Here is a 24843-nt window from a genome sequence, read left to right on the forward strand (position 1 = left end):
CACTGCCACAAACCTGATCTATGGACTGAAATCTGATGTGTGTGTCTGATTGCTTTACCATTTAACAACGCTCTTCTGGTGCTTGCTTTCTTTTCCCTTTATAATAAACCTTTCGTTTCAGACACTAAAGGACAGATTTCCCCTCCCTCCCTCCCAGTGCTCTTCCCCACAGCCCCACCACCACAACTACACAATGCCCCACACAGACCCGCACTGCCCAGTGCCCTGACACACACAGATCTCCCCCCCTGCCCAGCACCCCAAACACACACAAACCTCCCCCACTGCCCAGCACCCTCCACACCCTCACAGCCCAGCGTCCTACACTACACCTCCCAGACACTCACCATCACACCCTGCCCCCTTCCCTGGCCGCACTCACCAGCCCTGCTGGGAGGTCTCTGTCTCCTAGGGTGAGAGCGGCGAGGGGGGGGTCTCCAGACTCTCCACGTGCTGCGCTCAATGTGGGGGGAGGAGGGGTGGTACCCTTCAAGGACAGGAGCGCCTGGGGCAAACCCATGCCCCAACATTGGGCTAAACTCTCGCGGGAACAAGCGAAGCCAGACTCGGCATCCTAAGAATCCGCAGCCAGCTCCTGCCACCCCTGGACACATCGCTCTGCACGGCCTCCACTGGGATCGCAGGAGCGCTAGGGGAGTCCCTGCTCCTAAAGCCAAGGCTGTGCAGAATTGCCAACCCAGCCCAGCATCGCCCATAGGAGTAATTCCTCGCAGCTTTGGCCCTTGCCTCCGAGAACCCAGCTGCGTGTGCACCCCCAGGACCAGGCTGCGTCCGGAGACGTGCAGATTGGCAGCTGAGGCGTCGGACCCAGACCGGCGTCTGCCTGAACCTCTCTCCAAATCTCCACGGGATCCCCACTCCCGGCAGGTGGGGTGAGCGTGCGGCTGACAACAGCCAAACACAACAGCTGTGAGCAGGTCCTGTAATGCCTGGGATGCTGCGCTCTGTTCATTTCAGTGACATATCACCAGGACTGCTGGACATCAGAGCACAGGGGAAATAGACTGGGGGGGGCGCAGACAGTGCAAGCAGCAGATAGCCTCCTGTGCCGGGCCAGGCCCCCCACCATGACCCATCTCCCAAACCCACAGGCAAGCCTCAGAGAATCCTGCCCTTGTTCTCAACAGAGACACCTCAAGTGCAGGGCTAAGAGGCAGGGGGAGGGTTTGCTGACCATGACCCTAGCAGCTAGGGGAAGGCCAAGCGACAGGTCAGGCCGCCTTTCAAACAGGTCCTCAGCAGGGGGAGCCCCAGAGCAATTCCCACCCTGCTGGAAAAGAGGCCACAGCTGCTGGGGAGATCCTGGCTGGCCCAGTGGGAATTTGCACCCGTGGCAGGATCGGGGAGCCATGAAATCGGGGTTCTGTGCCTGGTTCTGCACCTCTCTATAGTGAGTTGCCCTGGCTGGAAATATTCCCCCCCTTTGTAAAGCCCTGTGAGCGCCTGGGGGCCCTGGGGGTGAGCCCCTTGGCCAACCCTGAGGAGCTCCTGTGGGCCAGGACTTTGATTTCAGCTGCTGGAGCTGGGACTCCCCACTCCTGTCTTGTTGCTGCCACCGTGTGGCTACATCCCAGAACTGCAGGGGGAAAAAGTCCCCCCCAGGGGAACTCCAGCGTTTTTGACCCCACAGCTGTGCTTTTTGGTAAGGTTAGACAGCGGGGATGGAGGGTTTGAGGCAGCAGGCGCTGAGGTGACAGACTGAGCTGCTGCTGAGCGGGAAGAGGGTTGATTCAGCCCTGTAAAAGCCCAGACAGATTGAACAGTTTCTGCTGGCGTGAAAATTCTGATTCTGGCTGGTCTGCGAAGGAGAGAAAACTCTGGGGCCAGACCCTCAGCTGGTGCAAACCAGTGCAGGGCCGTTGACTTCAAAGGAGCCACGCTGACTTACACCGGCTGCAAATCTAGCCCCATAACTTCCAAGATTAAGTACCTGCCCCTTTTCATCAGTATCTCCAAGGTTCGACTCCTTGCTCCATCCACTGCTAAGCAAAGCGAGACTGGAGTTTAGCAGGCCTGGGACAGGCGGCACAAGAACCCAGCCTGCTGCTAACAGGTTTGCTGGCAATTTGGTAGCTTGGATGCCTCCCTGGGAGTCAGTTCTAGACCAATTCCCCCAGGGCAGAAGCCTTTCAGATAAGCTGCAAGCCCACGTTCTCTGCGTTTCAACGGGGGACAAAGGCAGGCCGTGACCCCCATGGCCGGGGCTCTCCCCCGCTGCGTTCCACAGCAGCTGCCTGTGGCAAGGAGATGGCTCCATTCGGCCCAATCGCTTGAAGATTGTGCAATATGAGAAGTGGGGTTCTGCCGCTCCTTCAGTGCTTGGAGATCCCCGCTGACAGACGTGCAGCTGGGCGCCCCAGCCCAGCAGCCACACGCCTGGTAGGGAGCTCATCCTGGGGGCCACGGCACAGCTGGCTTGGGACACCAGGCAGTCTAGTCTCTGGTTCACAAGCTGGGGTTGAGCATGGAGAGTTGGCGGGGGGGGGGGGGGGAGAGGGATATTACAAATACGTTTTTCCTTCTACCAGCAACAAGTTCATCCTTTCAGAGAAGCAGCCCCAGAAACGTGTACAGAGACCAGGCACCCCGGGGGCTTTAGGAAGCATCATTAATCCATCACTCGAAGGCAGAAAGACACCACGGCCAAGGGGGAAGAAGGGGAGGGTTCACCCCTCTAAGTGGCTAGGTATTTTTTTGACACCTGTTTAAAAAGAAATGATGCCCCAGCTTCCCACCTGCCCTGCAGCAAGAAGTGCATTTCTTAAGCCCATTGATGGGCGGGGGCTGCGGCACCAGTATTTGAATCAGCCGTGGGTCAGATTGAAAGCGAAGCACCCGTCAAAGCAGGACTGGGTGCCCTCGCTCACAAGCGCTGGAAAAGCTCATGGGTTGGGGAGGAAGTGGCATCTATTGGGTTAAAGCGCAGGGCAGCGAGCATTATCCGACTAGGTGCTAACACTGTCAGACCCAGACTGCAAACTCCAAGGGAGGGACCATCTTTGTTCTGGGTCCGTACAACGCCGAGCGCAATGAAGTCCCGATCCATCATAGAATCATAGGACTGTAACGGTCCTCGAGAGGTCATCTAGTCCAGTCCCCTGCACTCGTGGCAGGATTAAGTATTATCTAGACCATCCCTGACAGGTGTTTGTCTAACCTGCTCTTAAAAAAAATCTCCAATGATGGAGATTCCACAACCTCCCTAGGCAATTTATTCCAGTGTTTAACCACCCTGACAGTTAGGAAGTTTTTCCTAATGTCCAACCTAAACCTCCCTTGCTGCAATTTAAGCCCATTGCTTCTTGTCCTAGCCTCAGATGTCAAGAACAATTTTTCTCCCTCCTCCTTGTAACAATCTTTTATGTACTTGAAAACTGATCATGTCCCCTCTCAGTCTTCTCTTCTCCAGACTAAACAAACTCAATTTTTTCAATCTTCCCTCATAGGTCACGTTTTCTAGACCTTTAATCATTTTTGTTGCTCTTCTCTGGACTTTCTCCAATTTGTCCACATCCTTCGTGAAATGTGGCGCCCAGAATTGGAGTTGAGGCCTAATCAGCGTGGAGTAGAGAAGAAGAATTACTTCTCATGTCTCCTGCTAACACATCCCAGAATGATGTTTGCTTTTTTTGCAACAGCGTTACACTGTTGACTCATATTTAGCTTGTGATCCACTATGACCCCCAGATCCCTTTCCGCAGTACTCCTTCCTAGGCAGTCATTTCCCATTTTGTATGTGTGCAACTGATTGTTCCTTCCTAAGTGGAGTACTTTGCATTTGTCCTTATTGAATTTCATCCTATTTACTTCAGACTATTTCTCCAGTTTGTCCAGATCATTTTGAATTTTAATCCTATCCTCCAAAGCACTTGCAACTACTCCCAGCTTGGTATCAGCCACAAACTTTATAAGTGTACTCTCTACGCCATTATCTAAATCACCGATGAAGATATTGAACAGAACCGGACCCAGAACTGATCCCTGTGGAACCCCACTCGTCATGTCCTTCCAGCATGACTGTGAACCACTGATAACTACTCTCTGGGAATGATTTTCCAACCAGTTCTGCATCTACCTTATAGTAGTTCCATCTAGGTTGTATTTCCCTAGTTTGAGTTTGAGGTCACGCGAGACCGTATCAAAAGCCTTACTAAAGTCAAGATATACTACGTCTACCGCTTCCCCCCTATCCACAAGGCTTGTTACCTGGTCAAAGAAAGCTACCGGGTTGGTTTGACACGGTTTGTTCTTGACAAATCCATGCTGTTATTTATCACCTTATTATTTTCTAGGTATTTGCAAATTGGTTGCTTAATTATTTGCTCCATTATCTTTCCGGGTACAGAAGTTAAGCTGACTGGTCTGTAATTTCCTGGTTTGTCCTCATTTCCCTTTTCTAGATGGGCACCATATTTGCCCTTTTCCAGTCTTCCGGCATCTCTCCCATCTTCCATGACTTTTCAGAGATAATCGCTAATGGTCAGATACCTCCTCAGGCAGTTCCTTGAGTATTCTAGGATGCATTTCATCAGGCCCTGGTGATTTGAAGACCTCTAACTTGTCTAAGTAATTTTTGACTTGTTCTTCCCTATTTTAGATTCTGGTCCTACCTCATTTTCACTGGCATTCATTATGTTAAACGTCCAATCGCCACCAATCTTCTTGGTGAAAACCGAAACAAAGGTTTCACTGAGGCTCCTAGACATTACTGCAATACGCAACCAACCTCAAAACACACAGGGCCCACAACCACCTTTCTGTCATACCAGGAGTCCCGACTCCCAAGCCCCGCCCTCACCTCTAGCGCACAACCCAGGGGTGGGGCGTTAGTTTGGATAGGAACATTTCATTCAGGCCAGCTAGGAAAGACGAAAGGCGCTGCAGAAGACTTGGTTTGTGGCTGAAGGAACTGGAACCGGGTCTGGGTCTCAGCTGCATGAGTGCAAATTGCACGGCCAAGTCAGAGGAGCCCTGGTACCCAGACAGCGCCCTGATGGGCCCCCTAAAGATACCCAAAGAAGAGACAATATTGTTAGATGTATTATACTGTGCTACAATTTTCAAATTTGTATGTGAAAAGCAGCTGCCCATAGTCGTAAAACAAAGCCAACTGCTCTGGGTTAGTCCCACAGCATTTCACAGGGCCCAAAGACCTGTCTCCTCTTCAGTGACGAGCCACACGAGGGGTTATCAAAACTCGATTTATTCCAAATGTTAAAAGTTTAGTTTCCTGCCTCTCTTCCCCACTCACCCCGCAAAATATTTTTAAATTCTTTTTTTCTTTAAAAAAAAACAAAAAAACCCCAAAACTATTATATGAGCCACTGTACAATTTCCCTGTTCCCTCCCTGATATTGCTATAACTTAACATATAAAACAGGCCTTTGCAGAACTGCGGTTCTTACTCAAGGTGTTTGGAATGCAGCGGCAGGAGAAGACAGAGTGGGAGCGGTGTGGATGGCCTGGCTAATTAGACACACACACAATCATCCAGGGTACTAAATCAGGCTGGTTACTTTGAGTGATCTAATGCATAGTTGGAATTGGATTCTCTTCCTCCTCTTCAAGGCCTATGTAGCAAATTAAAACCTAACCGGGGAGGGTGGGGGAGACACAGAAGAGTACAAACAAAAAGCCATCATCAAAAGTGTTCTCTTGCTGCAAGTCTCCAGGGATGGATACAGAGAGTGAAGACCGGCTGGCTGCAATTCTAAAAGCAGGGGGACATAAGAAGGAGTTAAGCGATGTGAAAATACGCCTCTTCCTAGCTCTTGGCTGCATCCGATAGGGAAATGGAACGATTTGACTAGACAAATGATTTGCTCAAAACTTCACCCACCTGCAGGGTTTAGTCTAAGGCCAACGTATTCAAATGCGAGAGTCTGGGGTTACTCTTCGAAAGTGGCCTGATTGGCAAAGGTCTTGAGCGTTCCCAGCTCCCGAGGGAACTCGGGATCGCTCAGCTTCTTTGCTGCTCTAAACAAGGCCGGCTACTTAGGAACTTAAACAAGTTCGGGGACTGACTTCAGAGACTCCCGGTTGAGGAGTCTGACCTGAGTCACAGCTCAGGTGACCTTAGAAAACCTCCCAGGAGAGACCAGAATGCTTCCTCCCACCTCTGTCTGCCCTACACCCCTCCCCAAGTTAGATCCTCTGTCTCTGGACCTTACACTGCACTGAGATCACACCGGCTAGCAATTCACGCAAGAAGCGGCGGGGAGGAGCTGGGAGAGGGAGGGCCAGCCTCAGATATCTACAATAAAAAGAGACTTGGCCAACAGATACATAAAAGTGACTCCAATCACACGAGGCCCGTGGGAGAGCTCTAAGGAAATGGGACGAGGGGAAGACAGGGGCTGGGGGATTTGGCTTTCGGGTGCTGTGGCCTTAAAAAGTTTGAGACACCCAAGTCCTGTTGCATATCAAGGGGAATGCCAGCGTGGCTGGGCCTGGAATTGTTTAAAACGGTGGGGAACCCACTTTGCTATCACGCTGGAAAATCAGCTTTGGGGGCGACCAAGCGGGGAGGAGGAAGAGGAAGAGGAGGCAGTGAGCCCTGAATACGCCAGCAAAGCCGCACGCTTCCAGAGGGGAAAGGTGTCTCTGAAAAGCCACACTCCAGCCATGCAGACTCTGCCCCTGGGATTCCAGTAAGAGGCAGCTGGTGTCAACTGGGGGGAGAGGGGGTTCCCCCCATAACTCTGCAGATAAATCAGAAGGTCTCAGGAAACAACCAGTCTCCCAAGCCCCACCCCTGAGCCGCTCGGGGGGCGTCCCCTGCGTTACTGCTGCAACATGCTGCGTCATCAACTCTGCTCCTTGTCTCTGACCAGCAAGACGGTGTGCTGCCCCCCACTGGACACAGACAGGACGACACGATTCTCCAGCTGCTTGCCAGTCATCTCCACGGGGCTCCAGACGTCCTCCTCTTCCCCTGTGCCCAGCTGGTAGTTGGTACCCATGCCCCAAGCAAACGCTCGCCCTGAAAGCAGACAGGGGCAGACGCTGATGGCCCACCCAATACTGGAGGCCGTGCTGCGTACCTGTAGCACAGACAGACCCGAGCGGGTCCCTGGGGCAAGGAGGGGAAGTGGTTTTCGAACCCAGCACTTGGGCGGGCAGAGTGTTAGCTTCCTACGAGCACTCGTGTTGCCAGGACAGCGCTGCGGAAGCTCCAGGGAACGGCGAGGCCGAGACTCCAGATTAATACTGGCTTTTCTTCACAGGAAAGCTCCATTTATACAGGGTAAATAAGTGAACCAGAGGTGGTTTAATACTGTACGTCGTTAATCAATTGTTGGGGGATCCAATAGGCGGCTTAGAGCCACTTCTAACACCCAGTGCGCATGTCCAGTTCCCCCACTGACCCTTTATAAACAGCCCCTTCGGAGAAAGACATTTTTGCAGCGTTTGCCTAGCTCGACCCGCGTGCAAACAGCATGCGGTGCCAAGGTGCCTGCCCTCTGGAGATTGCCACCCACCACCAGGGGATGTTCTGCAGGGGGACTGGATTAGTAACAGATATGGAGCCTTTCCCCTCTAGGTCTGGTGGTTCTAGTCCAGGCCAGGCAGCGACAGGGTTGTTATTAACCTCGTTGGCTGACGGCTGGGGAGCAGGGGGTACGTAGCAATTCCACTGTCTCAGCCTCGGCTCCCCGCGTACTGGTGTCTATCCTGCAAAGATCTGCCTTGTCCATCCTCAGCACGATGGGACGGGATTGTGTGGATCTCCCCCCACGCTCTTCTCCTGGGGTCTCTGCAGATCAAGGCTGGGGCACAGCGGGCGGGTGGGAAAGCCCATAGCTTCCCTGGCTAGAGGATTTTAGTCTGGGGGCTGTCACAGCCAGGTAGGGACAGGTATTAGCTGCATTCCTGGCATCCGAACGGAGGCACTAACTGACCAGGCCCCAAAGTCGCCCATTACTCACAGAGCCATTCCCCCGAGCCCTCTCCACTTACCTTCCTGGGTAACAGCATAGCCAACAGACGCCCCGCAGGCGATGGAGGAGACGCTTGGCAGCGCCGGGATGGGGGTGGGCATGCTCTTCTCTTCCGCCCCTTCTCCAAGCCCTAACCGGCCGTACTCTGCCCTGCCCAGGCTGTAGGCTTTCCCTGGCACAGGTGGGACATGCAAGAGACACATTACTCCTTGGGAGCAGAGACCACCCCGGATGCATAGAATTTACATCACTCGGGTACCTACCTCAGTCACCCCACGTACATTCGGCCCCCTGACAGTCAGATCTGGCTAATCTCAGGCATTATTCCTTCCCTGTATTGCCCCGTGTGGAACCCGGCAGCCTGCAGACCACTCCAGACCAGGAGCGTGCAAACTGCACCAGGGTGGGAGTACACATGATGGAGACCAACACCCACTTAGATGCCAGGGGCCAAAGCCAAGAAGTTTCTCCTGATTCCGGTATTTGCTCAGCCCCGTCCCACCCCCACTGCCAGCTAGGGAGAGACGAGCTGCACCCTTGGCTTTCTGGTTATTAGCAGCATCCAGGAGCCTTTTGTGATTCTGTATTTAATGGAGACAACGTTGGGGCTGCAGCATGGCGTCCTCTCATTTACCAGAGAGGTAGCGTGGTCTAGTAGATAGTGCACTGGACTGGCATTCTGGAGACCCTCTGCCCCTGCCTGCTGGGTGCCCTGGGAAAGTCACTCCCCCTCTTGGCCCCAGTTTCCCCACCTGTACAATGGGGATAAGGACACTGACCTCCTTTGTAAAGCACGTGAGATCTGTGGGTGAAAAACCAGGTGTGATTCCCATGACTCTGCTAGGCAAGGGACCGAAAAGTCCCCTTCACATTCCCACCCATGGACTGTACTGAACGTCCCCAACGGCAGCCACAACCCACGTGCCAGCTCAGGGCAGAGAGTTGCCCGTGACCTCAAGAATGCCAAGGATCTGGGGCTCAACCATCACCCCAATCCCAGTGCCCTGGCACTGGGTGACAGCAGCCCAAAACCAAAAGACTGCAGACTCCTGCCCTCCTCCTCCGTTTGGTTCACAAGCAGCTGCCCCACTCACCCTCCGAGTCCAGGCACACCGTGTGGTGCTGCCCGCCCGAAAACCCCACCCAGGACTTGGTGGAATTCTTGAACGACGTCAGGTTCTGGGGAGCGAAGCAGGGCTCGGTGTCCTGCGTCCCTGCAGGGGGGACAACGAAAGCCAAGGAAGTCAGAGACAGGTGAGCAGACCCTCCCCTCCCCTCACCGCAGCCTGCAAGTTACCCCCAAGCCCGCTGCAGGAGAATGAACGCACTACGTCACGAGACTTAATCGACGCTGCTTAGCCTGGACCGGGACCGTGAAGAGACAATCCAAGAACGTCCCACCTGTTCTGTATCTTGCAGCCGTTATTAAATGCACAGACCTGTGCCATGCAAACCTGCTGCTAAAACCAATGGGCTGAGAGCTTCCAGGCAGCGCCGGAGGCAACAACCCAACTGCTGCTTAGAAGTCTTCTCATCTACCCTGACAGTGCCACGAAGCCCGGCTTCCTAGCACGTCAGGGAGCAGGATGCGAGCAGGCCCCTTGCCTTAACGGCACCTTTCTTCTGCCACCAGGACCGACCATGCCCAGACGGGACAGAGCGTTTAGCAGGGCACAGGACCTACCGACTCCACGGGAGGACCCGGCCACAGACACTGTCTCGCATTGAATTCAATGGGAGCTGTGGAACGGCCAGAAAATTCAGCACTTTCTCAGCGCACAGGGCCCTGCAAGGCGAAAGACCGCCCGGCCCCTCTGCGCCGTCAGGGGCAGGGACACAGCCCACAGGGGAGCTATTAAAGATCCCGGCAGCCCGGCCACTTTTAGAAAGCGTTAAACAAAGCCAGAGCAGCGGGCGCACCCAGCCTGCTGGGGTCCGGCTAGTTAGTTTGGAGTTTTCCTTCATTAGCCAATTACGCTCGACTCAATGCTTGAACCCTCGCCCAGCTGGCGCAAGGGGCCGAGAGGAAGGCTGGTCCGTGGTCAAGATGCTGGATGGGGCTTAGGAGACCTGGATTCTTTCCCCAGCTCTGCTCCACACTTCCCACGCGTGACCTTGGGCAAGTCGCTTCATCTCCCTGCACTCCCACTTCCCCCTCGGTGAGACGGGGCTAGCACACCCTTTCTCCCCTCCGCCAAGGCGTCTGCCTGGAGACTGTCTCACTGTGTGCACGTACAGCGCCTAGCGCGGGAGCACAGACAACTCCTCACCCAGCTGGTGGTAGTTCGAGAGGCCGAAGCCGTAGACGTAGCCCTCCTGGGTGACGGCGAAGGTGAAGTACGCCCCGCAGAAGGCGTCCTGGAAGCGCACCCGGCCCTTGCCGCCTCTCCCCTTGAGAGGGACGCGCTGAGGCACGAGCAGTCGTTCTACACGGGAAACGAGAGATCAGGCTGCAGCGAGGAGAAGCAGGGAGAGGTGCCCTCCCCACAGGCACATCTGGGGGTGGGGGGACAAGCCTGGCTGGCCTTTCAAGTGCTTCGCTCAGTCAAGCACAGCGTCACTCCGAGCTGGCCAGCACCCCCTCTTGGGGGCTCATTCTCCTGGCGCTCTGTGGGGCGGAAGCAGCACCCAGCCCTCCCCTGCCCTACACCAGGGACCCAGAGACTAAGCAACTCAAGCCGCTTGTCTAAAAAGAAACTTGGTAGCTCTCGCAGAGCCAGCGAGGGGCTGCCCCATACCCTCTCCTCGCCGTCAGAAGCGTCAGCTTGTATGAGGGAGACTTGCCCACGCGGCCCGCCTTCCGGCAGCACTGCAAACCCACCCCCCGCCTTTGATCTATCCTGTTTCATTGCCACCGCTGGCAAAGAGTCACTCGCCAGCCCCCAGCAGGACAGGGCTGCTGTCCAACCAGCTCATCTCCCCGGCTCGGGACCGAGCGCGCCCCCCTGTGACGTGGTGGGGGCGCAGCTCCCATCAGCAGTGTCTGTTTTAAAATCATGCTGTGCAGCACGTTCACGTGCCAGGTGAAAGGACCCTGGAGACTGCAGCCCAGCCAGCTTCTGCGCCTCCCTGCTCAGCGAGCCCATGTCCCAGTCTGGCTCGGGGAGGCCATCAGTGTCTATAACCCCCCCCAGCCCGTAGTGCCTTAGCCAGCACTGGCTCAAGGGGCCCCACCAGCGCGTATCCCCCTCGCAGCGTCAAGCGCGACTCACGTAAACCTTTCCTTCCTCCCCGGTTGGCAAAGAGCTCCGGCACCCTTCCCAGCTGGCCCTGCTCGCCACAGCCACACGTGTACAGGTCCCCGTCCACGGTCAGCAGCACCAAGTGATCGTTCCCTGTGGGGACGGAGAGAGGGCTAGCACCAGCCTTGGGACGCCGATCCTCTTGCGGCGTGCCCACCGCTGGTACCCCTGCCCCGGGTCAGCAGCACGGCTGGGTAACGCTGGGAGACTGCCGGAGAACAAGCCTGGCACGTAAAGTCTCACGCTAAAGCGTTTACTTGGTAAGAGCCCCAGGAGTTTTTACGCCCTGCACGATCTCTGGGAGTTTCTATTGGCGTCTAATGCTAACTCCCTGTGTTATTTGCTACATTACCAACCATGGGCACTAAGCCACCTCTCCCATCTGATCCCAACCCAAACACTGACATCAGCGGAGTTCTAACCACCCCCAAAACAGTGGCACCGGAAACATTAAGACTAGAGTCACTGATGACTCCTCATCGATGCCATGGAAAAGTCCCTTACCTGCCCTGCCTCGGTTTCCCCACCCACGAGAGGGATAATACTCCTACTCCGCAAGGATTCATTAGTTCACATTTGCAAAGTACTTGCAGAGAGACTGCACCGAGAACTATTATTATTAACGGCCAGTTGGGGGGGTGAGACAGGAGGCAAGCGCTGGGCTGGTGGAGGGGAGGGAACACCCTTCTGCAGCTGGTAGAAAAAGATCAACTCATCCGGTTTATTCTGGGCCTGATTCTGTCCCAGCGGCCGGAGCAGGGTTAGTGGCTTGTCTGTCAGCCTGAGTCACCTGTGCACTGAGCCCTCACTCACCTGAGACTATTTTAAGGACAGGCACCTCTAGCGGCAGTGGCACCGGAAGGGCACTCTTCTTCATGGGCTCCAGCAAACCGATGACTCCATTGTTATCCTGGATGGGGAGAGAGACGTTGAGTGGCAAAGCCCGGGAAGATGCAGCAAAGCTCCCCGAGCCAGCGCAGCCCGCGTACCCGGAAAGAGCCCCAGAGGAAGACCCTGCCGTCCTCCGTCAGCGCTGCTGTGTGACTATCTCCGGCAGCCACCTGCACCACCTTCTCCTGCAGCTCCACCAGCCCCGGGGTGGTCTCCGAGCCCTCCTCGGAGGTATCGCGTCCCAGGGCGCCTTCGTCGTTGCAGCCGAAGGAGTAGATCTGGAAATGGAAACATCTCACGGTGGGAAAGGGGCCCAGCACAAGGACGACAAAGCTGGTGCGAGAGAACCCGCCTGGCTCTAATGACCACGCGCGTAAAGCAGCTGGCAAGGGGGACGGCTGCGTTATTCTCAGAAGCTGCAGATGGACGGTGCCTGTTAAAAGTTACAGGCTTACAAAGCCAAGGAAACAGTCACTGCTGGGGGCGGGGAAGCCGACACGCCGCAGCGTACGGGCGAGGAAGGGGGCGCTTGCCTCTCCTGGAAGGTATTAGGAGACCTTTAATGTCCCTGCAGGGCAGAAAAGGCCGTGTGCTTTCCAAGCTCTCACACAAGAGGATCTGCCTGGGGAGCACTGAGACAACTCCCCCTTGATGCTCTCTGAACCCCAGGCTTCGGTTACGGAGCCGCCTCGCTCTCTGGCACAGAGCAGACCAGTTTGCCATCAACCCACGGCAGAAGTCACACGGAGGGGCTAGTCAGCAGAGAAGTCTAATCGCTGCCTTCATAGCACATGCGCCAAACGAGGGGGAAGAGAGCCCCACCCAGCCCACTTTTCTGCCTTGCAAGAATTCATTAGATTTGGTCAGTCACAAGGAAGGCGGCAATGGAACCAGTCGGAGGGGTCCCATGACGAAGCAGTACCGTGCTATCACAGGGCTGTCCCGTGGCGCTGCTTACCACCGGGCCAGATGCAATACGACGTTAACAGCTGGAGCTGTACAGAGACAGGTTCCCCCTGCACGGCTCATGTCGAACCCAGGAATTTTACCAACTCACAGTTCCTTCGCTGCACGCGGCTCAGAGCGAGCGACCCCAGGGCAGCCCCCGCCCGACACTCTAAGCATCCAGGCTCTGACCAGAAGCTATGGGAGGTCAGAAGGCTGCAGAGCGAGATCACGGTAACGTGCTGCCTCTTTAATCAGAGAGGCTCTGGAGCAAGGAACCTGTTTGGGGGGAGGTCCCGAAGGGTTTCGACCCATGGCCAGCTGCCTCTGTGTAACAAGAGTCATTAAGACGGCGCTTACAGTCCAACATCGGGGTTAATTTGCTCAACGAGTCACCCAGATAAGCGCCCCCTCCCCCCATTCGATTTCATGTCCGGCGATCAGACTCGCATACTCACTTTGCCCGTCTCGCTAAGGCAGACGGTGTGCATCCCCCCTGCTTCTGCCTGGACGATCTTCTCGGGCAGCTGCACCAGGGCCGGCCTCTTCCTTTCCATCACATCCTCTCCCAGGCCCAGCTGTCCGACGTCCCCCTGACCCAGCGTCAGCACCAGTCCAGGCGCCGTCCGGTGTGATGAATGGTAGACTGGAGCACAGGAGACAGAGGGGGGAAAACTCTTGATAAGCGAGAGGCCAGATTCACGCTCATGCAATATCACGGCAGTCAAGACGTCTTTCCCAAAGCTCCCAGAACCAGTGGCTGGCTCGGCAGCAGACAGCTATCGCGCTAGCCTTTCCACTGCAACCTGCGCTGAGCTGATGAGACCGACAGTCCCAATCCGCCCTCCGTGGGGCTCCACCTACAATTCCCAGGCACGGCAGCAGGTCAGAAGCAGAGCTGCGCATGGGGAAGGCGAGCCCAGCCCCTCGCCCGAACCCCACGGGAGGGGTCATATTTAAGCAGCAGCAAGTCTGGACTCCTGTGGTTCTCCTGCATCTGACTTGCTGAAAGACCTTGGGCAAGTCAGCCCACATCCTGCCTTGATTCAGAGCCACCATCCGGACAATGGGAATCCAACTCCCCCTCCTCAAAGAAGGGTGGAAGGATTCAGAGCAAACTGCTTTCAGATCCTTGAGGGCAGATGCTCTAGATGTGTTTGGCCTCTTTATTATTTAGTCCAGGGTTTCTCACCCTTTTCGGGCTGGCAACAGCTTTATCCTACATCAACATTTTTCACAACTCTCCCCCCTGCTTACATCTACTATTAAAGCGAGAGTCAAAAAAAACACCCCTAGCAATGTTAAGCCTCTATCATTTCTTGGCGTGTGACGGAGGTGTTGACAGAGAATACTTGACGTTGAAGAGTAAGGCTGCGTGGGGAGTGAAATCAGCTTTACTTTAGATTGTAATTTAGTCTATCGCATGCCTGAATACAATAAAAAAATAAAAGCTAGAGTGAAGAGTAAAGAAATCTGTCGCTTTGGGGCAGCATCACCAGCGTTCTCTGTGGTCCTCAGTGTCCGCCACACAAACTGAACTAACCAACTAGAAAGCAACAGAACCTCTAATCGCAGCGTCCCAAGGCACAGCCAGATGACGCTTCTCATCCACAGAAACCTCCCAAGCATGAATTGAAAACGGGACCTTAAAAAAAAAAAATTTAAAAGTCTCCCGACGTAAAGCAGAATTGCAAAGTGCAAACTGCACCCTCGCCATCCGTCCCTGTTAACCTCACGTACAGTACAAAGCAGAAGGCAACCCACAGGGTGCGGGGAGTCAAGCTCTGGGAAAAGTACTGAACACTTCTGGGAGATGCCATTTCTGATGCTGACCAGCAGCGAACACCCATTGAATGATAGGGAGCAATCAGGACCAGAAAAACTGCAGAACAGGGAGAGGAAAAGTCCCGTTGGCCTTGTTCCCAATGGGATCTGTCCCAGTTGCAGCCATTGGTGTTCACCAAATGACACAGCTGCAGCTGTTCAAACTCTAGTGTAGACAGACAAAGCCACAATCTACATCCATGGAGCAGCGATCCTGGTTCCAAGCAAGGATAAACTGTACTGGCGCGTATTGTAGCTTGAAGCTGTCTACCTAGGGGTTGCACCAGTGTGGACGCACTGACGGCTGAAAACTGGGCAAGGCCTCATTGTAGACAAGGCCAAGAATTGTCAGACTGGATCAGACCTGTGGTCCAACTAGTCCAGTCCTCCGTCTCTCACACCAGCCGGCCTCAACATTTCAGAGGAAGGTGCAAAACCTTGAAAAAAAGCCACGTTACCTTTAATCTTCTTCCTCTCGGGAGACCCTTCTTCTGGCGTCGGGCTCTTCTTTGCAGCGCGCTTTCCCGGCATATTGCTACAGAGCTAAACAATTGAAAACACTCCACGTTAAGACATTCACCAACCCAGAGTCTGGGAGAAAAGCAGGAAAATTGCAAAGCACAAGGCTTTGGAAGTGACACTGTCAAGTTCTCCCCAGTCCTATCACTGACACTGCGGTTTTGCAAGAGGCCTCTAGGAGATGAAAGTGAAGTGGGAGTTGGGTGTCTAACTACCTTAGCCCTCTGTTAAAATCCCACTGTTACACTAAAACCACCTGGAATTTTTAGACGCTAATTTACTTTTCTCCATTCTACCCACTAATCCACCTCGGATGCAATTGTGAATTCCCAATCGTTCATCTTCACGTCAAGGCCTCTGCTGGGATGAGATCAATTCAAATGGTCACTCCGAAATCCCAATTCCCTGCTCTCTCAGCTTTCAGCAGAGTGTTAAATATGTTTTCAGAGGATAATCAAAAACTATTAGAAAATCAAAGCCCCCAACTGTTTCATGGCTCTGTTACCCAGAAACACTGCTTTCCGGTCCCTCGCTACAGGAGAGGTCAGAGACACAAATAGTCCTTAGTCCTAAAAATACCCATTAGCCCATTACAACAGTCCATGAGATGTGAAAGTCGACATCTGAAAGCGTAAGAGGAAGATTCGGGAGGAAGGTGATGTTAAAGAAACAAACAGCTCACTACTTCAAGAATCTACTTCTGCTTTCTAGAATCATATTTTTTTGTTATAATTTTATGGCCTGATCCTACAACCCTATCTAAAATAAGCGCAATCAGTGGTTCTCAACTGGGGTCCGGGGGCCCCTGGGGGGCCACGAGCAGGTTTTGGGGGGGCCACCAAAATAAATCAGAGAGCATGACCGGCATTAGATTCACTGGGGCCTAGGACAGAAAGCTAAAGTCCAAACCCCACCACCCGGGGCTGAAGCCAAAGCCTGAGCAACTTAGCTTCGTGGGGCCTCCTGTGGCATGGGGCCCTAGGCAATTGCCTTACTTGCTTACCCCTTAACGCTGGCCCTGGTTTTTAATCTACTGGATATGCAGAAAAAACGTTATGGCACAGGTAGGCCGTGGAGTTTTTGTATCACATTGGGGAGGGGCCTCAGAACAAACAAGGTTGGGAACCCCTGAGTGCGATAACACACACACAAGCAAGGGCTGTAAGAGGGAATCACTGGACTTTAACACCGTCACAAAAAGCTTAAAGTGACACTTCGGGATTTTAGCCCCAACGTTTAGGGTGCATTTGAAGAGTTTTCCAAAACTGTATTTTAAAATTTCCAAAAAATATTTGTTGTTTAAAGAGGCCCAGGCAGAGCTGACAACTCAAACACTGCAATATTGTGCTAGCTGTAAGAGACAAGGTGAAACTGACTAGAAATTCAAGTGAGATTGGTTAGTCCCTTTTCATTGTCCCAGCTAAGCAAAGGCAGAATGTAAACAAGGAATAAAGGGTGAAAAGGAGATTCAGTTTTTCCAGTATTCTCAGTTTTCACAAAGTAAGATGTTATTAGCAACACAGGTGAAAAACAGGTTTCAATAATATAATCATTTTATGGTGCATCCCCTTTCATGTTTGTAAAGTGTTTTGAGACCTCAAGTATAAGGTTATATATGCAAAGTGAGATACTCCAAGACACTTGCACCGCAATCCAATACAGCACCATTTTAGCTTACTTGGCGTCTTCCATGTAAAATCTGTTCTCAGTTTTACTAACCTGGCTATGCGAGTTCCATACACCACAAAAATCATGCCACCCACTGCTGAAATGCAGCTATATCTGGGGTGGAACGGGGCCATAATGCTTTCTCCACAGTGCCCATTATTTGAGAAAAATGGTGCAAAAAGAAAGCGGTTCAGATGACATGTGGAGAAGTGCACGAGTAATCCAAGTTTCAAGGAGGCAACAAGCAAGTGCAATGCCATGTGCAACCCCTCCCACCTTTGCCCACATGCGGAGTCATTGCTGGAGGACACCCACAGGACTAGGCGGGCGAGGCAGCGTCTTTTACTGCACCTCACACACCTTGTCTCGCGAATATCCTGGGATCAGCAAGGCCACAACGCCCCCCGCATCCAGCCCTGACAGCGCCACCCCGCAGACTCCTTTCGGGAGACACCCAGAGAATTACACACGCCCCCTCCCAACCTGCAAACCCCTCCCAGGAATCAAGGGCCTGATCGCGGCTTCTCCCCCACATGCTCCCCTCTGCAGGGAGTCAGGACAGGTCGGCACCCACTACCCCCCCCCCGTTAAGGGGTTTATCAGACCCCCCCCCCCCGCACGATTCCCCGCAGGCGGCGCTGCACGCTAGCAAGGAGCGCGAGCTGCACCCCCCCAGTCCCGGGATTTGAAATTCCCGCGCTGGCCCGGGCCCTGCCGCAGCGCCGCGCTGGAGGAAGGGGGGAGGGGGCTGCGCGAGCGGCTCCCGGCGAACGTTCGGAGCGCGGGGGGGGGCGGCGCGGGCTGACACTCGGCGTTCCACGCGTGGAACCTTCGGACACAGCCGCGCGGCGGCGGCCACGTGGGGCCGGCTCAGGCCTCAGCCCCCCCCACCGGGGAGGGGGGCGCCTCAGAGCCCGGGGGCGGGGATCGGTGCATTCCCCCCTCCCCGCCCGGAGCCCCGCTTCCACCCCGGGGCGGGGGGAGGGGGAATGGGAAGCAGCACCGGGGCTCTCACCTCCCTGCTGCTCCGCCACCCCGGCTGGCCCGCTCGGTGCTCTCTGCCCCCCCCACCCCCCTGCCGCCGGAGCATGCGCGAGGAGAGCCCCGGCGAGCGACAGAAAATGGTGTTAGCGACCCCTGCTGGCCACTGCGCGGAAATGCCCCGGGGAGGGCGCTATAAACCCCGGGCGGCGGAGAAGTCGGGGTGAATTGGGGCCGGGGCGGGGGGGCGTGCGTGGTGCACGGTGCCCGGCCCCCGGGTGCAGCGTTGGGGGTCAGAAGCAATGTCAGTGGGACTCGGCGTGGACAGTTTTGCAGGAGCTGGTTCTGTGCGCCCTCAATTCTGCAACTGGCCCGGCAGACAGACCTCGCTGGAGAGCCGCAGGCAGACCCGAAGGCAGGGTCTGTACAATGCAATTGTAGGAGCGGGAGAGAGAATTCTGCGCACACGCTTAACTTTAGCCTCCAGTCCCGGAACTCCATGGGACTCATCACACACACGACACCAAGCGCGGGCCCAAGTGCTTCCAGGCTGCACTGTGCATGTAACCAAGACCCAGACCTGTACTGCAAAGACCTTACCCCGTTCCAAGGGATAGACTTTAAGAATGACAAGTGTGCTCGCTTGTTTGGCTTGTCAGCTCTTTACCACTTCCTAACTTCTAATCAATGTCATTTCCCCAAGGCCCATGCTGCCGTCCCCAGGGCCCGAACCCTGAAAAGGAACGTTTCTTTTTTTTTTTAAATGCTCCCACTGGAATTTGGAAACATATTATTTTTATCATTCATAGTGCTGTAGAAATATTAACTAGTCTCCACAACTGCCTTCTACAGGGCCCAGATGTCCCAACGCCACTGTTAATGGCAGATCCAGGAAGCAATTCCTGTTTCCTAACTCGTGTTTTGTCCGCTGGACCCTACTGCTTCCTGTGAGGCAATAATGCCTTACTACACTACTGCGTTGTTTACACTCGTTTTGCAATGCTTGGGACTACGCTTTAGGTTGGCCAAGAACAGCAATCATAATCTGGAGGCTTTAGGATTGACTCAATTGCTTTTTTTTAGGACAAGTTCCTGTTCATGTGTTGCTTTGGGATGACACAAGCAGAACAAGTTTCCTTCCCACTCCACACCTTATGCAGAGCACACACTTCTTGGTAGCTCAGGAAGTCACACATGTAACTTTCCTAGCATATTGTCAAGTATCAGGGGGTAGCCGTGTTAGTCTGTATCTACAAAAACAACAAAGAGTCTGGTGGCACCTTAAAGACTAACAGATTTATTTGGGCATAAGCATCCGAAGAAGTGAGGTTTTTACTCACGAAAGCTTATGCCCAAATAAATCTGTTAGTCTTTAAGGTGCCACCAGACTCTTTGTTGTTTTCCTAGCATAGTGGGTGCCCTATATAACATTTTCTTGTGACAGTCATCCACATTAAAAAGTCATCTCCTTTACTGTTCTGGTGCAAGACAAACTATAACCCTATCCCCGCGCTGAGATCTTACCGCATAAAAATGGCATCTTTGAGGAAATCACAGTAATTTGGCTTGCAATAGCCCATGTCTCTCCTAATCCTGAATAACAATATTTTCCTGTCAGGAGGGGGAAGAGGAAAGATGTGAAACAATCAGTGTAAGCATTTATTTCACGAGTGTTGGGGGAAACTATTCACCAGTTTTTGTGCCACAGCCTCACACTCCATGCAGCAGGCATTGCAATTGCCCGTCGAGTTCCCTTAAGACTGTAAAATGTAGAGCTGCACTGACAGATTTTGTATGGATGCCTAGTGCGCAGAGTTGAAAACCACTAGGTCTAAACTGGCCATGAATAAATCTAGGCTGGAAATTAAGATGTCCAACCGTCAGAGGAGTGAGGTTCTGCAGCAGCCTTCTAATAAAAGTGGGGCAAACAGCCTAACTAATTTTAAGATAGATATTGATAAAGTTATTAAAGGGATGATGACAGGACAAGGACTGAACTCAGTGACCCAGGAGATTCCTTCTAGTCCCATGTTCCTGAGTCAAAATTCCTACCCCCTGTTGATCACTGCGGCATCGGCAAGTCATTTCTATGTCTCACTTCCCCCTAGTTCCAAAAACACAGGAACTACACGCCAGTCTCACAGGAGTGTTGTGAGGATTAACTAACTCTGGTAAAATGCCTTGAGGCCTTTGGTAAGCAATAGAACAGCCCAAAGTCATATTAGTCATAATTCAACAGAAACTCAGTATGTTCTAAAACGCAGCACAGAGGCTGCAGCAAGGATTGTCCAAACAGGTGTTCAGGCAACATGGCTCCATAACCTATTACACGCACAGCACTGCAGAGCGGAGTCATGCTTCACTTTACGGCCGTGTTCGCAGGTCTGTTGCAAAATGCCTTGCTTACTTAAAGGGAAGCCATTTTAATGCTCCGGCTGCTCTGCAAATATTGAAGCTACAATCTTCACATCTTCTAGGCAAATAAGAGCAGCATGTCAAATTGTGTTAAGGAAGCACAATCTAGGGCGAGAGCTTGGTTATGACATGATCAGGCGCCTGCCTGTTTAAACACAGATTTTGTGATGTGGATGAATTGTCAGCACGGTTGAAAACCACTTTGCCCTACGTGATCTAAAGACAGCTACATGGCAGTGTGGAGGAAATATCGTGAGAAATGTTTCCTAACCTAGGCAGAGAAAACCAGCATAAATTGTAAGCCTTTGGGGGCAGAAATCATCTTTTTGGTCTCTGTTTGTACAGCACCTAGCGCCATGGGGGCCTGATCCATAACTAGGGCATCTAGGAGGTATGGTGCTACAAATAGAAAATCATCTGCATGGAAGGAAGCAGGTTTGAGAAAGCAATTTAAACAAGAACGCAACGAACCATGTAAAGCCTGCTGCACTGAAGTGGTCTTCAACTGTTTCAGGTTTCTCCTGACAGTTCAGGTCCCCATGTAATCACTATCATGACAAAAACCCTATTTTTTCTTACCCACACCACTAAAATCTCAAGCTATTAAAACTTACTTTAAAGATCTAGTTTTGCACAAGTTTCATGTCATAACTCCTCCTGTCGCATATGAAGAGGATGGAAATTAGTTTCCATTGATCATATCATGCTTCAACAATTTGGTTACTCATACAGCAGGGGGATGGTCAAACCCTCACCAAAAACTATTTCATTCAAGTCATATAATGCCATAGGTATTCATGAGAGATAAGGTGGGTGAGGTAATATATTTTTTGGGACCAACTTCTGTTGGTGAGAGGGACAAGTGTTTGATCAACACAGAGCTCTTCTTCAGGTATTCATGGCATTTTACAGAGAAATAAAAATGTAGGTCTCCGTCACAGTATTAGCAGAAATATTTTCATTAAGGTATTACTAATGCTACGTTTTGCAACAAAAAGTTGGTAAACCCAACACTTGGGGTCTGATAATGACCTCTTAAAAGCTCACCTTGGGCAACCTGGTGGCTAGGAGCCCTATTAAGGAAGTTGACAGATAAGGATGCTTCATAAGTCCAATCACCACATCTGCTGGAATTTTCATCAGCCAGTTTGGTATCAATGAAGCCTCAGATTGGTCTATTTAGTCCTGAAGAGTTGATACCACTGGAGATGAAAGAGTTAATCCCCAGACATCCAAGGACACAGGGAGAACTCAAGTGCATACAGCTATTTGCATGAAACACGAGAAGTCATCAGGTGTTCCTGAGTCTCACTGTGAGTGAATGGAACATTTAACCAGTCACATCACTGAAGGATATATCAAGATCCAAGCACCCCTGTTTAAAAGCAATTCCTTTATGAGTTAGACCACTGAACCCCTCAGCGTCCATAAGATTCTTTATGAAGAAATATTACAGACTTTCCTTAATACAGTACACATGGGACCTTAGCTCCCAACCTCCCACCCTCTCCTAGTACCTAAAACGCAGTATGACCTGGATTGGGGAGCCCACTGGAACATTTCTATTTCTTTCCAGGTAACATCTCTGACATTTTTCCTGTTTTGTCTAGACTAGGAGTATGGGTATGCTGTTCGAACACATTAGCTAGTGATCTAGAAGTCTAGTGTAGACATGGGTGAGCGGCCGGCGAGCGCGCGCGCACACACAATAAATCATTTGAAAGCTTTTTATGTCTATTTTAAGATGAGGTACGACATGGAGCTGCCAAGCGGTGCCATTACTACAGAAATAACACACTAAAATGATCACTTTGAAATATTTGCATGTTTCTGTTAGTTGAATGACTCTATGCATTATTTCAAGACATAACATTGGATTTGTGACCTTAAAGCATCTCAACAACAATTTAAAGGGAAAGCATCTCAACAACAATTTAAAGGGTGAAATAAACTCTAATAATACATTTGTACAGGTCTCATTGACATTTAATAGTGCCGGTGACATTTCTAGTCAACATCACTATCTTGTTCACCATTCTGATCTCTATGGCGGGTGCATGGGTTACTGTTAAATACTATGCACTCGGCGATTGAATGTCTTCTGAAGGCTGATACTCACTGCTGACTGAATTATGTGCCTCTTTATCTATCAGCCGAAGGACAAATTCCTGCACCAACTGGGGCACAAACGTAGCTGGTTTCTGTAAATTACAATCACCTGTCTTGGGATAATATTCCAAGGCTTTCATTTTGGCTATTTCAGACCGAAGGATTGAAGCAACGTTATACAAAACCACTTGTTCGTTTGAAAGACGATCATCAGGTTCACTCGCCGGAAGCCCACCCAAAAACCACTTGGATGATTTAAGGGCCTGCTTCGGGTTACCAGAAGCTTGGACAGCGTCAGCTAATGTTATCGTGCTGCATAGAACAATGGTAGACTTGCCTTGTCCGTGCTGCGCATGGAATGAAATTGCAGACCCATAGTGTTTTACTAATCTTGCCTGTAATTTGCTACTGGAATAGCTTGCGGTTTCTATCTCTGAGGGAAGTAGGGCTTTGTATCTTTGAAGCAGTTTGGATAGGAGAAGAGCTTTCTTGTTGTCCATAAGATCATTGTCTATCTCTCCAATCAGCCGATAAAATGCAATGTCATAAGGTGACTGTATTGTTGATTGTTTTGCTTTAAGATTGGTTTTACTCAAGTAGGAAGAAATGCATGTTGCGTGATAAATGGCCTCCTTAGCAATCAAGTCTTCCACCGATGCTCTGCGCAACATGTCAGCATCTCCCCTTTGAAGGGCCACCTCCCTCAGATTGGCTGCTCTTTCAAATGTTTCTATTCTATGAAGTTTCTTGTCTTTCTTACGTGTTTTTCGCAGGCAAACAATGCAACAGGCCCCATCGCTGGAGGATGTGCTTAAACCGGTGGCTATAGACTCGGATGAGCATGATGCTCTCTGATCAGAGTCAGAGTCGGTTTTCCTCCCTGGGTTCGACATAACTCTGACGTGCCAAATTCGACTTGCTTGTGTATTTCTGAAAGCAACCCTGTGATAGAGTATTGGCGGCACAGCGTCTAAACTGGAAAACTCACCCAGTAGCCGCCAATACAATTCATCTCTCCTGGCTTCTGCTGCCAGCATCACAGAGTTCTGGCCAGCACTGGTGGCTTGTGACAGTTTTGCATTCTTTTGATTTCCTTGACAAACAACACATTTTTCAAAGTTTGTGGACAGTCTTTTTTTCTTTGATCTAAGCTTTAAGGGGCTTGTATCCTCCATGTCTTCACATACCACAACTGCCCTGTACAGGTAAAATTCCCAAAGTATATTGTTAGCATTGCTCTCCCCACTATCACTATTTTTCATTTTTTACTAGTATATAGACTTGTGCTAACTTGGATCTACGTTAATACAAAAATTGCCATTTTTGCTTAGTGAGCACTTTGCCTGAAGCCCCACTGAAGCTGTGGATTGGCATCTCTAACACTAATATTGACCTGTGCATAAGTGTCACTGAATTAAAAAACTCGTTTCTAGAATATTTCAAAGACTAGTACTGCATGCATATGCAATTACAGATTAAAACCTTCTGCCGTGCAGACTAGATGCTACATTGTATTACACAGGCATACAAATGAAGAAGCATTAAATTATGAATTCACATACATTTATATAAGATCGGCCAATGGTCCATCTATCCCAGTATCCTGTCTCTGGCAGCAGCCAGTGCCAGATGCTTCAGAGGGAATGAACAGAACAGGGTTATTTCGAGTGATCCATCATCCCCTGTCATCCAGTCTCAGCTCCTGGCAGTTTGGGGTTTAGGGACACCTGAAGCCCGAGGTTGTGTCCCTGACCATCTTGGAAAATAGCTATTAATGGGTCTATCCCCCATTAACTTATCTAATTCTTTTTTGAACCCTGTTATACTTTTGACCTTTACAACATCCCATGGCAATGAGTTCCACAGGTTAACTGTATGTGTGTAAAGAAGTAATTTCATTGGGTGAGTCCTAGCTCTTGTGTTATGTGAAGGGGTAAGTAACACTTTCCTATTTGCTTTCTCCACACCATTCATGCTTTTATAGACCTCTATCATATCCCCCCCCTTAAACATCTCTTTTAAAACCTGAACAGTCTGTCTTTTTAATCTCTCCTCCTAAGAAAACTGTTCCATACCCCTTATCATTTTTGTTGCCCTCCTCTGTTTTCCAATTCTAGTATCTTTTTAGTGGTGATGTGACCAGAACTACATGCAATATTCAAGATGTGGGAGTACCAATGGATTGATACAGTGGCATTATGGTATTTTCTGTTTTATTATCTATCCCTTTCCTAATGATTCCCAACATTCAGTTTGCTTTTTTGACCATCACTGCACAACAAATGTTT

The 24843-nt window shown here is 51.5% G+C and overlaps 2 protein-coding genes across 3 annotated transcripts; both read right to left on the minus strand.

Moving 5' to 3' along the window:
* Positions 1-5208: 5208 nt before the first annotated feature.
* RCC1 (regulator of chromosome condensation 1) lies at positions 5209-19574 on the minus strand. Of its 2 annotated transcripts, none has more exons than XM_054012060.1 (10): positions 19556-19574; positions 15322-15406; positions 13498-13685; positions 12193-12372; positions 12017-12113; positions 11174-11296; positions 10232-10387; positions 9056-9175; positions 7981-8133; positions 5209-7003 (listed from the first exon to the last, which is right to left on the minus strand). In XM_054012060.1, exons 2-10 carry the CDS (start codon positions 15392-15394, stop codon positions 6828-6830), a joined length of 1266 nt encoding a protein of 421 aa, XP_053868035.1. In that variant the 5' UTR covers positions 15395-15406; positions 19556-19574; the 3' UTR covers positions 5209-6827. The 2 variants fall into 2 exon arrangements, with proteins under 2 accessions (XP_053868035.1, XP_053868033.1); XM_054012058.1 differs by lacking the exon at positions 19556-19574 and adding an exon at positions 18066-18106.
* A 2619-nt stretch (positions 19575-22193) lies between these two features.
* LOC128827839 (uncharacterized) lies at positions 22194-24178 on the minus strand. The gene is made up of 2 exons (XM_054011993.1): positions 24118-24178; positions 22194-23752 (listed from the first exon to the last, which is right to left on the minus strand). Coding segments are annotated over exons 1-2 (1233 nt in total). The 5' UTR covers positions 24120-24178; the 3' UTR covers positions 22194-22521.
* Positions 24179-24843: the final 665 nt, after the last annotated feature.

Source organism: Malaclemys terrapin, chromosome 22, assembly GCF_027887155.1.
Source record: "Malaclemys terrapin pileata isolate rMalTer1 chromosome 22, rMalTer1.hap1, whole genome shotgun sequence".
NCBI lineage: Eukaryota > Metazoa > Chordata > Testudines > Emydidae > Malaclemys > Malaclemys terrapin.

Excerpts from the sequence above, each read along its gene's own strand:
- RCC1 (XM_054012060.1), bottom strand. The coding sequence starts at position 15,394 with ATGCCGGGAAAGCGCGCTGCAAAGAAGAGCCCGACGCCAGAAGAAGGG. Across the intron at positions 13,686-15,321 it reads CGAGAGGAAGAAGATTAAAG|TCTACCATTCATCACACCGG; the intron begins GTAACGTGGCTT and ends CCTGTGCTCCAG. Across the intron at positions 11,297-12,016 it reads TGTCCTTAAAATAGTCTCAG|GGAACGATCACTTGGTGCTG; the intron begins GTGAGTGAGGGC and ends CCGTCCCCACAG.